At 44.5% G+C, this 17,135-nt stretch overlaps 2 protein-coding genes across 8 annotated transcripts in view; one reads left to right on the top strand and one right to left on the bottom strand.

The window, feature by feature from the left end:
• The window catches only part of ITSN2 (intersectin 2), a 126,794-nt gene that overhangs the window by 100,574 nt on the left and 9,085 nt on the right, over window positions 1-17,135 (top strand). For all 7 annotated transcript variants that reach the window (XM_090031381.1, XM_090031371.1, XM_090031361.1 and 4 more), the window contains 6 exons: window positions 9,763-9,884; window positions 12,386-12,492; window positions 12,892-13,075; window positions 15,214-15,312; window positions 15,444-15,611; window positions 16,387-16,599. In XM_090031381.1, the coding sequence (XP_089887507.1) occupies window positions 9,763-9,884; window positions 12,386-12,492; window positions 12,892-13,075; window positions 15,214-15,312; window positions 15,444-15,611; window positions 16,387-16,599 (893 nt within the window). The remainder of the gene's footprint in view (window positions 1-9,762; window positions 9,885-12,385; window positions 12,493-12,891; window positions 13,076-15,213; window positions 15,313-15,443; window positions 15,612-16,386; window positions 16,600-17,135) is intronic.
• Window positions 6,681-17,135, bottom strand: part of LOC149872572 (protein FAM228B-like) — a 41,123-nt gene continuing 30,668 nt past the window's right edge. Inside the window, exon 10 of the mRNA XM_090031405.1 lies at window positions 6,681-7,107. Within this exon, the coding sequence (XP_089887531.1) occupies window positions 6,999-7,107 (109 nt within the window). The 3' untranslated portion in view covers window positions 6,681-6,998. The remainder of the gene's footprint in view (window positions 7,108-17,135) is intronic.

The raw sequence follows: 17,135 nt of genomic DNA on the forward strand, positions 1-17,135 counted from the left end.
AGTATTGCATCCAGTTCTTTTAAATTGAATGTGGAGAAGCTCGAGAGAGTCCAGAGGAGAGCCACGCGCATGATCAGAGGTCAAGAGAGTAGGCCTTATGAGGAGAGGCTGAGAGCCATGGGACTCTTCAGCTTGGAAAAGCGCAGGCTCAGGGGGGACTTGGTGGCAGCCTGTAAGTATATCAGAGGTGTACATCAGGATCTGGGAGAATGTCTGTTCACCAGGGCTCCCCAAGGAATAACAAGGTCTAATGGTCACAAACTGTTGGAAGACCATTTTGACTGAACGTAAAGAAGAACTTTACTGTCCGAGTCTCCAGAGTCTGAAATAGACTCCCCCAGAAGTGGTGCAAGGTGCCTGCTCTGGACACGTTCAAGTTGCGTTTGAATGCTTATCTTGCTGGGTTCATCTGACCCCAGCTGACTTCCTGCCCTTTGGGCAGAGGGCTGCACCAGATGATCTTGCAAGGTTCCTTACAGCCCTAATGTCTATGACTCTATTAAATCTTTTCACTAGGAAACGCACTTTATAGTATCTGCAAGATTAGTTGCAGTGTTAGTAAAATACAATATTCCTTGTTCATGTATATTTGGAGGAGAAAGATTACTTTTAAAAATGCTTAAAAGTAGGCAGGGTTTGAATTACACTTTGACTCTTGGTGGGGGGTGGTCTGCAAAAAAAAAAAAAAATTGGGCTGCCCATCATGATGGCCTAATAAAATCAGAGCCCCCCCCATTATGATTTTCAAATCTGACAGGGAGACTCTTGTCCCTTATGGGGAGGGGGCACTCAGTGCCCCTGAGCTCCCCTGTAATTTGAACTCTTAAACGTATATTCCAGATTCCAGCACTATGCTGTAGTCGTCATGTGTTGCTGGAGCTGTGATGGTCCAGGGAATATGTGAGAAGCAAGGCTTGTGAGGGAAATATCTTTCATTGGAGCAACATTATAGTTGGAAAAGGGGTTGGTTACACTATAAAGTTGGCCCCAGTAAAGGTATTGCTTCACTTCAGAAATCATGTTTCCAGTACCACTGGATCCTGCTTGACTTTATTTTGACTTACTGACTTGGGAAGTAAATACTTAATGAGGCAAAGTTGAATTGGGGCTGCTGTAACAGAATCAATGTTTTCTTACTGTTGCTTATTTACTGGATGCCTTATAAAGAAGTAGAAATTAATCTGGGCATGTCTATAAAAAAGATTGCTAAACTTTCTGAAAGGAAGATAAAGTTTGTGTCCAGAATAAGGTCACTATTTACCACTCAGCCATTCTAGACCATTATTATCTTTTTGTAGCAGCTGTCTTATTTTCTAGTAATGTGTGTAACCATCACTGAGTCTTGATACAGTTAAGAGTATCCAGACCTCAGTATTGATCTTTGCGGTACACATTGGAAACCTCGCTAGTTGCATGAGTGTCCATTCAGGAGATTTTTACTTTGTTTGTAGTTTCCTATTCTGGGCTGCATCTCCCAAAAAACAAAAATTAGTCTGAAGAATATGAGATATTCCCTATTCCGCAACATTTAAAATCTAACTACAAGTTGAAGGCAATAGCCAATCACAGGAATGGCATTTCCAGATGCGTGTTACATCTGAAAACACTAGGTGCACCTCTTTAAGCTGTATCTATTTCTTTGCAAAGCAAAAACTACATATTTTCCTTCCAAAACTTTCTAGCTTTTGGTAAATAGCATGTACAACACTGATGGCAGGCGTTTGGAGTGTACAATGAGTGGTAGTTATGAGCAAACTGAGCTAAGATGGCAGTAATTGGGACTGTACTTGCCAAGACGAGGAAACCTGTAATGGAGAGAGAATTACACTGGTCCAAGACCAGGAACTTCAATTCAGACACATGATGAGTAAAGCATTGCTAGTGTGAGAGCCCACTGGAGTGAACCACCAGGGCTCAGGTTAAATGTCAGGTGGGTAAACAGCAGTTCATTTATGACCACAATAGGTTCAAGGGATCAAACCTTCTAAAAATCCTTCCACCTGAGTTTGTTTCCTCTGACTCTTCTAATTCTGGCCTGATGGTTACCTGGAGAGCAGCTAAAGTAAAATTGATGCCTACATACTAAAAGCATGGTATTTCGACTCGCCTGCAGCTGCAGATACTAATTACAGTTTCCAGGGTTTTGTCAAAAAGATTAGAATCCAAGTAGTAGGACCAAGGGAACAAAATAGAACTGAACCCAGTGTCAGAGTCTGGATGTCTCCTCTATCTTCCACTATATTTTGCTGCAAAGGGTTTTATATCCTGTGAACATGCCACAAATTGGCAATTCTCTCTCTGACATGGATTCCTCTCCTGTCAAAGTATGCTGCTTCTACAAAGCAATCCACAATCCATATCCAAGAAGTATACAAGCTGGTGATGTTCAGAGAGGGCACTGCTGAGTCATGTTTTAAGTTACATTTTTAAATAAAGCTATCTTATTTGCATATATAATTCAACAAAATTAAACTTTTAAGGAGCCAAGAAAGACCTAACTCTGCAATCTCTCAGGACTTGGGCATAAAGATAGTTTACTGCAAGGCAAAAAAGGCAAGAGTTTTACTGTACATCAGCTGCCCCGCAGGTAATTGTTCCTGTAAACAGAACAAGCTCCTGATAGTTAACTTCTGCCTTTTGCTGAATATACTAATACATTCTAGTTTGTTGTCAGTGATCTACCCTCACGTGAAATACTGTGTCCAGTACTGATCCTGGAAAAGACTCTCTGAAGAAAAGAGCAAAACAAACAGAAATAGGGGGTGTCTGTTGACATGTGGGACATCTGTTCCAATGCGCTTTAATTGTGGTGCATCAGAGCAGACTAGATTCATTGGGTCTGCTGGAGTTTGCTAACTGGCATGCTCCAGCAGCCTCAGCATCTCATGTATTCAGTGCCCCTGCACTTCAAACTTGAGGTGAGAGCACATTAACTAAAGCTTGTTGAATGAGCTTTAGTTAAAACAACCCTGCCACTGTTTTGAAGTGTTGGATGCTGAATACATGAGATGCTGTGGGCACTTTAATTAGAGCAGATCCCGAGAGCTGCACTAATTAAAGCACCCCCTCACCTCCAGAGCACATATAAAGGTGCCCAGACACTCAGTGGGGAAAAAGCATGTTATTAATATCTAAAGTCTTTTCCAGCGTGTGAAATATTTCAACATCTTCATCAATAAACATTAATGATCTAGATTCAGGCATCAGACACAAACTAGCAAAGTTCACAGATGACACTAAACTCTGGGGGAAAGCGGTCACACTAGAAGACAGGCTGAGGATACAGGCCAAGCTGGATATGCTCGCAAGGTGGGCAGACCAAAACCTGATGGCATTCCATGTAGAGAAGTGCAGGGTGCTCCACCTTGGGAGGAAAAACCAGCAGGCTTGGCAGTGCTTCACTTGCTAACACCACAGCCTAAAGTGACTTGACTTGACTGATGACAAGATGAACATGAGCCATCAATGCAATGCCGTGGCAGGCAAAGCAAACCAAACCCCGGCGTGCATCCACCGATGCATCTCAAGCAAAATCTAGGATGTCATCCTCCCACTCTACTTGGCCTTAGTGGGGCCACAGCTGGAGTACTGCATCCAGGTTTGGGCCCCCCACTTCAGGGGGGATGTGGATAAGCTTGAGAGAGTCCAAAAGAGAGCCACCCACATGATCAAAGGCCAAGAGAGCAAACTTTACAAGGAGAGGCTGAGGGACACGGGACTCTTCAGCCAGAGAAGTGAAGGCTTGAGAACAACTTGGTGGTGGCCAAGATGTATATAAGGGAGATGCATCAAGAACTGGGAGAAGAGTTGTTCACCAGGGCTCCCAAGGGTTAACAAGGTCTAACAGCCACAAATTCCTGGAAGGCCGGTTTAGACTGGACATAAGGAAAAACTCCTTTACAGATGGAGTGTCCAGGGCCTGGAACAGACTCCCCCCTGAGGTGGTGCAAGCGCCTACTCTGGATTCATTTGAAAGGCATTGGATATTTATCTTGCTGGGATCGTTTGACCCCAACAGACTTCCTGCCTCTGGCAGGGGGGCTGGACTCGATGACCTCATGAGGTCCCTTCCAGCACCTAACATCTATGAAGTCCAAGTCATTCTTATTCCCTTTGTCGAACTGCCACTTAAAAAACTGGCTTTGAAGTTCCTCTAGCAATGACCCACCTAATGGAAAGGTGCTTTGTTCCCAAAAGCTTGTCCAAAATCTCTCCCAACTGTACAGTTGATCCAATAAAAGACAGCATAAAAAAATCTTGCTTCTCAAATATTTCCTGGACCATCACAGCTACAGCAACACTCCAACCCTACAAAAGGAGTTTAGCTTTCTTCCATAGTTTGTCTGCTGTTCAAAAAGAAGCCATACTTATAACACTATTTTTGTCACAAATATTTCCATGATCTTTTAAAATAATATATTCACTTCAGAGTTTGTTTAAAACCAGGATGGATAAAAATCGATGATTTTTTTTTTTAAATCAAAACAATTAGATTTTTTTTATCAGATTTTTTAAATTTAATCTTTATTTTTTGTTAAAATGCTTTTTTATTAAAAAAAAACTATATGAAGATGAGTTTAATTTAAGCTATGTTAAAACTCAAAGATATCATGGAATAGGGATTCTAACTTCTAATTATATACTCTTTGAGACAATATATTCATGTAGCCTTTTTAGAAAAGTTTTATAAATAGGTCACAACAGGCCATGGACTATATTAGAGGTCCAACCTTATGGGGTCCCCAGAGGCTCCTCTATAGATTAGTAAAGATTAAAGAAAACCAGTGAGACTCTGCTCAGTCCAGAAGAGCCCATTAAGCATCTCTCTGAGTTTCAGTTCTCAAACTGTGGATTTGTGTGTCCAGATATAACATCCTTGTTAATAGCAGTATATGAAGATGGGAGATAACAGAACTGATTACCTACCCATCAGCCCTGTTGTCTCTCTGCAAGTATTTTAAGTTTCTCGCGTTGACCTGGCTGAAATAATCTATTTATTTTTTTGTTAAAAATACATTTCACATTTATAACTAAAATAGTTAAAAATGAAAAAATACATATGTTTGTTTTGTTAAAATAAAATATGTTTGTAAATATACGTTTGTTGTTGAAGAAAAATATCCAAAATACATATGTTTGTTTTTGATTAAAACAATTTAAATGTCTGTTGGTGGTGGTGATGATGGTTTTTGTTGTCCACCTAATGCAGCAAGGCAAAAATATCCCCCAAATATCCTTGATTAATCTAGTAAATTGGAAATAGTTCACCTCCCAGTGACTTTACAAGTATCTGCTTCAGTTAGCTTTAGTAAATAAAACAACCGAATCATAATTCAGTTCTCTAATGTAGCTGCAAAATTAATCTGAAAAAATATCAAAATAAGTCACAGCTTTAAAATGTATAGTGTACCTTCTAATAATGAAACCTACATCTGTGTCTGAGTTGTGAATAATACATATTAAGGTGTCGCACTCTGAGTCTGCATCATGAATATGGCTCTGCCCCATGGCCAGGGTCCCCCTCAACTCGCCTGCCACGACTTGATGATATGTGTAAGCGGGGTTCTATGATGTTTTCTTCCCCAGAGACAGGGGTACTCATGGGTGCGCTGCAGTGTTCCTCAGGGCTCTGTCTCCCATACACACTGTCCACTCACCAACTGCTTGAGTATTCTGGTCTTTGTCCCAACAATATGTCAACCCCCTTGACAATGGGGTGCGGTGTTGACTATAATAATCCAGTCTGATACCAGGATGAAGATTACACCTACAGCTTCAGCCCTTACCCTCGTGGCCCTCGCCAGCAGTGCCAGGCGTCCTCCCCGAGAGGAGCGCCTGCTTGGATCTCCTTATTGCTGAGGGACTGGGAACTGCCTGTCCCCAGCTTGGTGCCAGCCACTGCTCCCACTCCTCTGCCGCGAGGCAGTGTCTGTGGAGCCACTGCTGCCGGCACACAGAGCCTCTCTCCATCCAGCATGCTCCCAGCTGACTTCTGCCCCTCTGCCGGCTTCCGGGAGAGTTTAAAAATTCCCCGCGGCAGCGACTCCAGCTGCTGTAATCAGCTGGCTGCCACCCTGCCCAGGAAGCAGACGCTTGAAGAGTCGGCGAAACCCAGCTCCTGCTCCATTCCCACCCGCTCAGGAGGTGAGTATCCCGAGGCGCAGGTGGCTCTCCTTTCCCTTTCAGGAACGCCGTGGTTTGCCCCCAGGATTTCTGAGGCCTGTGGGGGTCTCTCACCACCACATAAGGTTATATTAAAAATGTACTTTTTGCAGAAAACAATAATTCAGGGCTTCCTGACCAGTGATTTAAGTCAATTTGATTTAAAACAAATCCACCCTGTTTAAAACAACTATATTTTTCTTCAGTTTCTGCAACCCATTGCAGCATATAATGCAAGAGAGCTAGCAGTGACATAGGCTGAATCTATGAACCTGCAAACACTTGCATAATTTTACTTATTCAAACTACCATGGAGAACTTCAGCCCTACCCTGGTGAAGCATATACATAAATGTTTAAAGAAACAAGGACTAGTACTATATTGTCAACCCCAAGCATTAGTAAATCAGGCTAGGCTTCCCAAATCATAAGATCATCTTAAAAATCATTATTTTGTTATACATCTTTCAGCTTTAGATTTGTGCTTTCAGTATTTGTGCCTTTAGGATTTGCCTTTTTCAGCTTCTATCTACAACCAGAAAGACTAAAAACTTTTTTAGTGGAAAATGATTCTCACAATTTCATAAAAATACCAAATATGGTACGAATTGGCTTGTAGCTTTTCTAATCAAGTTGTCTGAGCTAATAAAAAGCCATAAAGGAAACCACACAAAAGTAAATGGCACATTTGATTTTTAAACTGTAATATCAGTTTAATAATCTAAAAGGTTAGTTACCAAAGCAGAGGCCATGAAGCACTTCCTTGTTTTTTGAAGTGTGTAAAGAGCTAGCGGGTCCTAGTCCTGGCCCTTCTCTGTTCCTGGGTATTGAAGGCAGCTACGAATTTGCCCTTCTCCTAGTGCTTTTTTCATGCAAGTAAATATTGTTGTCACGAATCTGTTGTGTGATTGTGGCAGGTCTGTGAGACAAGCTGTGAAGATGGAGTCTGCAACATGAAAATAGTTGAAAACTTCTTTAGCTAAAATATTTTTTGTATAAATAGCAGAAACAGAACTTTCAAGATCCCATCTTTTCACATGGATAACACATCAGACTTGTCCTCCCAACGCCCCCAAGTCTGTTGGTTTTTTTCACTGCTATCACTGGGCTCCTGCAGCTCTTCTCAAATGTGGAAAGGAGCTGACTGGTGCCCAAAAGCAGTAATCATCTTAAAGGGCCTCTCATCTCTGCAGGGAGCAGATGAGTCTGTTGGTGGCTAAGAAGGCTTGTACTACAAGAAGGCTTGTGACTTCTCTATAGTTCACTGGGCTGGGTCCCACCAGAGTCAACATCATGACAAGCCAGGGTGACCCCATAGCTTAGCACTGCTCAATATGTGTGTGTATGCTCCCAACAAAGGATCCAGGTGCTAATTAGCCCCCTACTCACGATGAACTGGATGTTCCTGTCATGAGTCCTGGGATCCTCTAAAAATGCATATGCAGATAAGGTGCAGGGCACCCTGGTCTTGTTTCAACCTCATGAAAAGTGGGGCCAGGCTAATCATATGCGACAGGCTGACGGGGATGCTTGGTGAACTGTTTGGGGCCCTGTTTGGTGATGTTTGCCAGGTATTTAAAGCTGGTGAAGAAATAGGCATCATTGGAAAGAGGAAAGAAAGGCGCAGCCCAGCTGTGGGAGTGAAGAAGTAAAAATGTAAGAAATGTAGTACCTCATCATGACTTGAAAAATAGTCAGCATTGAGAGGGACTGTGCTTAATGGGCACTACCATATATCTAATTCAGATTACTTGCACTAATCTATCTTTGATCTTTTGGCTAAGATCAAACGTAGCACCAAGGAGGTGTCAGGGCTGGCTCTGGCCCTTTGGTGCTGGCCTAGTATTGCAGCATCTCCAGGCCCAGTCCCAGTTTGTGGGGAGGGAACACCTACCTGTGTGTTTTTGGGGTGTTTTTTTAAGGGCAAAAAAACCCCAGACTTACAAAGGGTTCTCCTCAGCATGTTTGCCCAATGTGGGTCATGTGTTTTATAGTCATGCTCAGTGTTGGCTGCTTTTACTCAGCTTCATAGTTGGTTTCCATTGCTGATCACATGTTGCTTTTGGCAGTTTAATGATAGACAGTGTGTTTAGTGAGCTTTCCTTGTTGTCATCATCAGCAATCCCTCATGGTCAAGGATGATCACTGCCGCAGGTCAAGTAAAGGGTAGCAGATGAGTCCATTGATGGCAAAGAAGGCCAGTCCTAGAGCCACAGGCTCTTTGGCAGTCTCCATAGATGGTGGTTAAAGGGAGGATCGGACCGTGGATTTCTCAGTCTTGTTTCCTTTCCTTCCATTTCTGTCATATTTCTGTGTCCAGGGCAAGACGGTTTTCCTCAAAGTAAGATGTACCTTCTCTCACAAGTTGTCACCACGTAACTCTGTCCTGGGTTAGTTTTTCCCAATTGGTGACGTCAATGCCAAACTTCTTTATGTTCACCTTGAGGGTGTCTTTGAAGTGTTTCCTCTGGGCCCTGCATGTTCTTTGTCCTTGGCTGAATTGGGAGTATTAGTAGGTGTTCTGGTAAACGTACATCAGGCATGTACTCTCAATGCCCTGTCCACCAGAGTTGATGTTAAATGATCAATGCTTCCATACTGGTGGTGTTAGCATCGGTGAGGACACTGGCATTTGTGCAATGATCCTCCTGCAAAGGATCTTCTGGAGATAGCGCTGGTGAAGGTGTTCCAGGCTTTTCAAATGGTCCCTGTAGGTCACCCAAGTTTCACAGCCATAAAAAAAGAGTTGGGGTTACCACAGCCTTATGTAATAGGAGCTTTGCTCACATCCTGATGTCATGTTCATTGAACACATGATGATACAGTCTTCTGAAGGCAGAGCTGGCACATCAGATCCTATATGGATCTCCTTGTCGACGTTGGCCTTCTTTGAGAGATGGCTGCTGAGGTACGCAAAGTGTCCAACGTTCTCCAGCTCCTGTCCATCAATGAGGATCTTTGCAAGGGGAGTTGATTAGTTCGGATAAACAGTGTATTCAATGAGATTTCCTTGTATGTGATTATAAGATGGTGGGCTTTTTTCCCCATGCCAGTTGAGGGGAAAAGCCTCATCCCATGAGTAAATATGGCATTTCCTATTTTAAATAAAGGAGAACAGCTCAGGTTTCACTTAATATAGGGCAGTCACTATTTCAGCAAAAGTACCATCATTTTAAGAGTACCTTATTTTCAGAGTGTGTGATCACCTGAAGTTGACTCTGACTCCAGCTGGCATTCTGGGAACTGAGCACATTTGAAAATCAAGCCATAATGACCACAGTCTGCATTCAGACAATCATTAGGTTGGAAGGGACCTCCAAGGGTCATCTGGTTTAACCTCCAAAAATAAAATGAGTAATGCTGTACAAAGAAGGATGACCTGTACCATACAATACCATACTATATATGTTGCTGAAAGGGGAGGTGACACCACTCATGTGAGAATGATCAGGTATTTGGTCAAACAAAGAATAAATACTTAAAAAAAACATTTTATAGATTTTAGAGACTGGATCCTCAGCTACCATACGTGATGTAGTTTCATTTCATTGATCAGGTCATATGACTAGTTGGACCTAACGTCTTTCTTTCTTTCTTGTAGGGTGTGCTGATCTCCAAAGCCTTGACACTATGCAGCCAATGGAAAGGAAAAGACAGGGCTACATCCATGAGTTCATCCAGACGGAAGAGCGATACATGGATGATCTTCAGCTGGTCTTAGAGGTAAGATTGACTTGGAACAAAATGTGGTTTGGGAAAATCACAAAACAAACTTTGTCTGCCAAACCCTTCTTCCAGAACATTTGATGCATAACTGAGTTACAGAAGGGTTATTTACCATATGGAGGTAAATCTGTGCATGTTTAAAAGTAGGACAGGCTCAGATATTATCAGTAATAACATTGCAGAATTCATTTTCTCATGACATTAAACTCTTCAATTATTGAGAATCACCATGTAATCTAAAGTGAAGCTGCCAAGTGTGTCATATCAGACCTGTTTGATTGAATTGCTGCTGTCTGTCACCAAGACATTCATTGCCTATAACGATCTTTTAAATAACACTGCCTGAAGGTCTCCTTTGTCACCACCTTTATAGAGTGCTGGGTTGAGGCCAGTCCATCCCTGATGGCTTATCAAATGTCACTGACACCAATTATTCTGTTGCTTGCTCTGGGATAACTTTGGTATTTCGGTACTTATCTTCCTCCCCTAGAAAATACCACTTTTTCTCTGGCAGGACTTCCACTGTGGTAACCAATGCAAAAAGACATTTCATTTTTTATCAGGTCCTGCTTTTCTCTCACTGATGACTAGAGACTAAAAAGGCTAGGACTTTTCAGTTTAGAAAGGAGAAAGACAAGGGGAGATATGAGAGGTCTGTAAAATCATGAAGGGTCCGGGTCCAAAATCGTGAAGGGAGCTGTTGTTCATCGAGTCCCAGAATACTAGAACTAGTGGGCACCCACTGAAATTAGTGGGTGACAAGTTTAAAACTAACAAGAGAAAGTACTTTTTAGGCAACTTGTAGTTAACTTGTAGGATTCATTACCACAGACAGTGGTGGAGGCAGTTAGCATAGCCAGGTTCAAAAATGGACTATATAAATTCATGTATAATAGATGTATCAATGGCTATTGAACAGAATGGTTAGAAATGTTTCCTCTGGCATCTCTAAACCAATAATGGCAGATGCCACAGAGAGTACTGAATAGGGGATAGATCACTTGAGAGAGACCTGGTTCAGTGCTCTCTCTCTAATAGCATCCACTTCTGCTACTGTTGAAGACATTTTACTGGGCTAGATAGATGGACCATTGGTCTGACCCAGTCTGGCACCTCGTAGGTTCTTATGTACTTTCCCCTTCAAGGTCCCCTCTGAGTTAATATTTAGCACTGTTGCATCAAGTGCTTTACATTTACCAGGCCTCACTTATACCCTGTTCAGCAAGGGAAAGGGAAGGATTGCATGCACCTTACAATGAGGAAGCAAGGACAGGTTGCCCTAACAATAGAGGGGTTTAGAGACAATTCTGGGTTAGAATGTGAGCTACAGCTTAATAACATCCTTGGACCCCACCTATCAGTCTTCTCTAAACTGACTTTATCTTGCCAGATGTGGATTAGCCACCACCCTACTGGCACATCTTAACCATTGGTTACACTAGGGCCTTCCAGATAAAAAAGCATGAGTTTCTACAGCTTGAGCTAACCGGTCAGACTCTCCAGCTAGGGGAGTTGCTCTCTGGGAAAGAGCACTGGTATTGAGCTGAAGCTCCTGAAAGGAGGTATTGCCCTGCATCCTACTTAAACACTTGAGTCCCTGCCACACATTGCACTTAAAGACCATGTCTCAAATTGTAACCCAACCACTTGTTAAAGCAGTGAATGGCATCATAAAACAAGGACTAAGCCACAAAGTCGTTCCACAAAAATATGTAATAACTTTGTGGCTGGTTCCTATCATGCCATTAATTGAACGTGTGGCCATGTGACCCACCATGACTGGGAACCTGGATCAGCTGCTGGGGCCCCCAGCACCATGCACCCCCAACCTTGGAAGCCCACAGCTGATGGGGTTCCCAGCCATAGGAGTGCCCGTGTACTCCTGCATCTGGGAGCCCTGGGGCTTATGGTGCAGTCCCATGGCTGGGAGCCTAGATCAGTTGACAGGGCTCCCAGCCACTGGGGCACACAGTATGCTCCTATGGCTGGAAGTCCCATCAGCCAGGGGGCTCCCAGCAGCAAGAGCTTGCTACTTGCTGGTGCAGAGTCATCCCAAGCTACCCCCTGCACCAATTATAAGGCATGATGGGATCTGATGCTTGATCCCACAATCACACCTCCTGCCATGCTTGTGTGACATGGCAGGAAGTACAGTTATCTGGATCTTGCATCAGACCCCATCATGCCTTTACCTGCACATCTGGAGGGGCCATTAATTAAACATCCAGTTTAAATGGTTGCAGGCATGAGGCACATGAGTAAATAAAACAAGTAGTGTTTGAGCATCCCTGGATTCTAAATTGCTGATTTCTCTCCATTTTGAAGTCAACCTGCAAGGCAAGTCCAGTGCAATTAAAGCACATGAATGGATACCTCAGAGTACTGAGTGCTCTCATGTAGCTGCTAAACCATTTGTAATTTAGAAATGGAAAAGGCACTGGCCATGTACTGCTGTCATTGTATTTGAAGCTGCTCACTTGCCTGTTGTTTGACTGTAGGTTTTCCAGAAACCCATGGCTGAATCAGGCTGTCTCACAGAAGGAGAAATGGGACTGATCTTTGTTAACTGGAAGGAGCTCATCATGTCAAATACAAAGCTATTGAAGTGAGTACTGCCAGCTTTGTGCGTCCTGCATACTAGCTCGCTCGCTCACACATTTTCCCCATAATTTATCCTCCCATTCTGCTCCCTAGAAATCGATTTGATGGTAAGTGTTTCTGCTCTTGCTGATTACTTCTCATTCACTAATCCTGTAGGATGTGAATTCAGAGTAGCTAAGGGCATTCAAAGCATCTCCCAAAGAGAGAGTTTTGCTGAGGAGAATACACAGGAAGAACAACACGTATCTGAGAACCGCAGAATACAGGAGAAGGTTTCTCCCTGTAGAAACTCAGTGATGTGGTGGGATTCCATTTTCATGAGTGGTGGGACTGCAGAGGCCCCTGGGTGAGCCCACTGCAGGATGGCCAGCTGAGTCAGGCTGCCATGTTGTTCCCCATCCAGAGCCCTACGTGTGCGTAAGAAGACAGGAGGAGAAAAAATGCCCGTGCAGATGATTGGGGACATCCTACCAGCTGAGCTCTCTCACATGCAAGCCTACATTAGGTTCTGTAGCTGTCAGCTCAGTGGAGCAACATTGCTGCAACAGAGGACAGATGAAGATACAGAGTTCAAAGACTTTTTAAAGGTATCCTATTTGCTAACTTCCCTCTCAACTCAGGCTTCCTTTCATTTCATGGCAGGACCCTTTCAAAAGGAGGGCCTACCATTGTCTGAATGACCAGAAAGCACAGCACTCTAGAAGTTCACCTGTATACGTAGGGACACAGGCCTGGAAGAGGCCTCCTGGGCTACCGAGTCCCACGTCCTGCATTCACAGGCAACCAGTTACCCAAAGAATCCATCAAGGCACTTCTTCAGACCCTGCAAAACACAATGCCCATAACACTGACACAACCCACATGCTACGGGTAAAAGCAGGGGAAATGAGGACACAGCAGGGAAAACCACTAGCAATCACAGGGAAGTAATTGGTTAATATATGCTCAGAAGAGCCTAAGGAAAGGGCCATGCTCCATACTACAGAAGAACTCCCCACTGTCCTGACAGAAGGGAAAATACTTGACCCCAGATCTAGTGTTGGTAGTACCATGAGAGGAATAGCAAGATCCAGTAGCTGGCAACCTCTGAGTTTTCTAAGTACTGGCAGCAACATCAGCACTCCACTGCCAAAACCAGTGGCCAGTGTCCCAGTGATTCAGAGGAAGATGAAAAACCCAGAAGCCAACAGCAGTCACAAAAGGGAAAAATTTCCTTTCTGGCCCATACTAGCAACCAGTCAAGCCCACAAATGATCCTCTCCTTTCATAGTTTCTAGGGTCAGAAGGGACCTGAGTAGATCATCTAGTCCGAACCTCTGCCATGGGCAGGAAAGATTACTGGGGTCAAAAGACCCCAGCAGGGTGTTCATCTAACCTCCTCTTAAAGACCCCCAGGGTAGGAGCCAGCACCACTTCTCTTGGAAGTTGGTTCCAGATCCTAGCCGCCCTGACCGTGAAGTAGCGCCTCCTGATATCTAGCCTAAATCTACCCTCACCCAGCTTGTGACCGTTATTCCTGGTCACTCCTGGCAGTGCTCAGGGGAACAGGGACTCCCCAGTGCCTGCTGATCCCCCCTGACTAGTTTGTAACAGGCCACTAGATCCCCCCTCAGCCTTCTATTGTGGAGGCTGAACAGGTTCAGATCCCGTAGCCTATCCTTATAGGACCTGCCCTGCTGCCCCTGATCATGCGAGTGGCCTCCTCTGGATCCTCTCCATGCTGTCGACATCCCTCTTGAAGTGCGGCGCCCAGAACTGGACACAGGACTCCAGCTGCGGCCTGACCAGTGCCGCATAGAGGGGGAGGATCCCTCCCTGGACCTGCTCGAGATGCCTCTGTGGATGCATGACAAGGTGCAGTTGGCCTTCTTGACTGCATCCCCACACTGCTGGCCCATGTTCATCTTGGAGTCAATGATGACTCCAAGATCCTTTTCTGCCTTTGTACTGACAAGAAGGGAATCTTTCCTTTGAGGAGTCCTCTTATGTCTGACATGCTGCTGGTGCTGACACTCAGGGTCCACACTTTGCAGTCACAGCACAGCATGGTCTTTTCTTCCATATCAGCCTTGTGTTCTCCATTTCATGGCTTCAAATTCCTCTAGCATCTTTGCTGCACTTTTAAAGCTTCAGTGCCTCTGTCTGCCCTTTTTAAAGTATGTTCTACCAAGAGAGGCCAGGATTAATTCAGGATGCAAGACTTGTCATAAACACCCCATGTAGCTTGTAAAATCTGTGAACAGGCCGCACCGAGCTGTCACTAGCTTGTGCTTTGTTGGATTGGGTGAGACTGCCATGAGAAGGAAACAATGGTCACCGGGAAGTGGGTGTGTTCCTCAAATGAGCGGGAGGAGCTGCTTCCACAGCGCTCTGGGGAAGCATGCCAGAACTGATGCCATGAACGTTCAGCTTTCTTGTAAATGTAGAGACCCCTGTGTTAAGTAAAAGAAAAGTGGAAGCAGCTTTTTATGACAAGATTCTGGTGTTGGGGTGGTTCCATGGGCTATTTATGCTTTACCTTCTTGGCCTACCATGCCAGCCTCTTTCAGTCGAATGTCGGCTTTACCATTCCCTCCTGTTTGCTCTAAATGAAATGGCCTGTGGTTCTTCACCTTGCTAGAAAACTGCTCCACTGGTTACCATTCAGTGCAGCAGTGCAAATGTTTCTGTTTATGCGCTGATCCACAATGCAACCTCACTGTTACACCTCTGGATTACACTGTAGAAACTAGCTTCGGACCCTCGCTGTAAAGGGATGCCACTGTCCAGCTTCCTCCTGAAACCCATGCAGAGAATAACCCGCTACCCCCTGCTCATCAAGAATGTGAGTAGTGACATCCTGAGTCTTCTGCCTCAAAGTACAGAGAAAGCCTTGTCCATAACGAGGATCTTCTCTCTAAGTGGAGTATGCACGACACTGGGCTCACTTGTGCTTTATCTCTACTTCTCACCCAGATTCTGGAGAACACCCCCGAAAATCATCCTGATCACAGCAACCTGAAACTGGCCCTGGAGCGTGCTGAGGAGCTGTGCTCTCAAGTGAATGAAGGGGTGCGTGAGAAAGAGAACTCCGACAGACTGGAGTGGATACAGTCGCATGTGCAGTGTGAAGGACTTGCTGAGGTAATGGTGGCTCGGTGGGGAGGACAGTGGGTGGGTGCGTAGAGCTGGTCCTTACAGCCTTTGGAACATCATTTACTCAGAGGCCAGAAGAATATAGGGGTTAGTGCTTTACCACCTAGGATCTGTTCCCCAAGTGCCACCCCTAGTAGTCCCAAAGGGAGGTGCTTCTCATCCAGTCAGGCAGATCTCTTGCATCTGACTGGTTTCATATGTCTGCATGCGGGGAAATTGCTGACATTTTAAATGAGTTCCATTAAGCTCCTGAGCTAACACTCACTTAACAGTGAACAGAAACACTGGTATGTTCAAAGTTTTGCTCATGCTGGCTGCAGGCTGAGGCGAGTGTTGCTATGAGGTTTTTCTTCACATCACACCATAAGGGTGCAGGACCAGATCTCAGTGGTAAATAGGAAGTAGGCACCTAAATCCCTTTGGAGATCTAGAGATTGCTTTTAAGCCGACTTTCTGGAGCACAGAATGACAGTTTCCAGGAAACACACTGGCTAGTAACTCAGTCAAACGTATCTGTGGCTTTCCAGCCTTAAACCAATGGTTTCCATTCAGGAAAGGTTGAAACTGCTCCAAATTAAAGACGTCTGACCTTCATTCAGCCTTGCTAGATGTGACATTAGCCATTGGTGGAAATGCACAGGACTCTTGCAAGCATTAAGCATGGGAGTAGTATTAACTAGTTGCTGTGAAGACAAAGTGGGAACTAATGCACATAATTCCTCAGTGCTGCTGCCACTTAACTTACTGTGTCTGTCCCTCTTAGCAACCGATTTTCAACTCCCTCACAAACTGCCTGGGCCCACGAAAGCTCCTGCACAGCGGCAAACTGTACAAGGCAAAGAGCAGCAAGGAGCTCTATGGCTTCCTCTTCAACGACTTCCTCCTTCTAACCTACATGGTCAAGCAGTTTGTTTCCTCGGGGTCGGATAAACTCTTCAGCCCCAAATCCAACTCTCAGTTCAAAATGTACAAGATGGTGAGTGAATTACAAGGCAGTCAGCAGTGTTTGAAACGTGGGACCTGATCTCTCGGTAGAAACTGTAGTTGTTATCCAGCACGGACCATCACTTATCTTTTATGCCCGAGTTGTGTTGTCAGCGGGCCGCAGAACTTCATTCATGTAATGTGAGCACAGTGAAGAGAACAGCCCCTCCTCCCCCTTGCTACTTCTGTTGGTGAAGTCCTCCTTCCCCTCCATGTTGAAAGGACAGCAATACCAATAGTTACTAGGTGGTGCTCAGTGGTCAAGATAGGCCTTCAAGGAGGCTCCTGATTTCACTGTGACAATCCTAAAAAATCTCACCTGATTTTGAAGAGAATGAGACTTGCCTAAATACTGACTTGGAAGCCTAACTTGAAATCCCTCCTCTTGAAATCATTGGCCTCTGTGGCCAGCCACCACATGCTGGACCAGTCAGTGATCACAGGGAGGGAGGGAGGGAAGGAAGCAGTGTCTCCATTTTGGAGGGGAACCTAAAAGGGTAAGGGCTCTATATATTAAGCTCCACATGA

This window comes from Crocodylus siamensis, chromosome 1 (assembly GCF_052110815.1).
Source record: "Crocodylus siamensis isolate JL-2025a chromosome 1, ASM5211081v1, whole genome shotgun sequence".
In the NCBI taxonomy this organism is placed as follows: domain Eukaryota; kingdom Metazoa; phylum Chordata; order Crocodylia; family Crocodylidae; genus Crocodylus; species Crocodylus siamensis.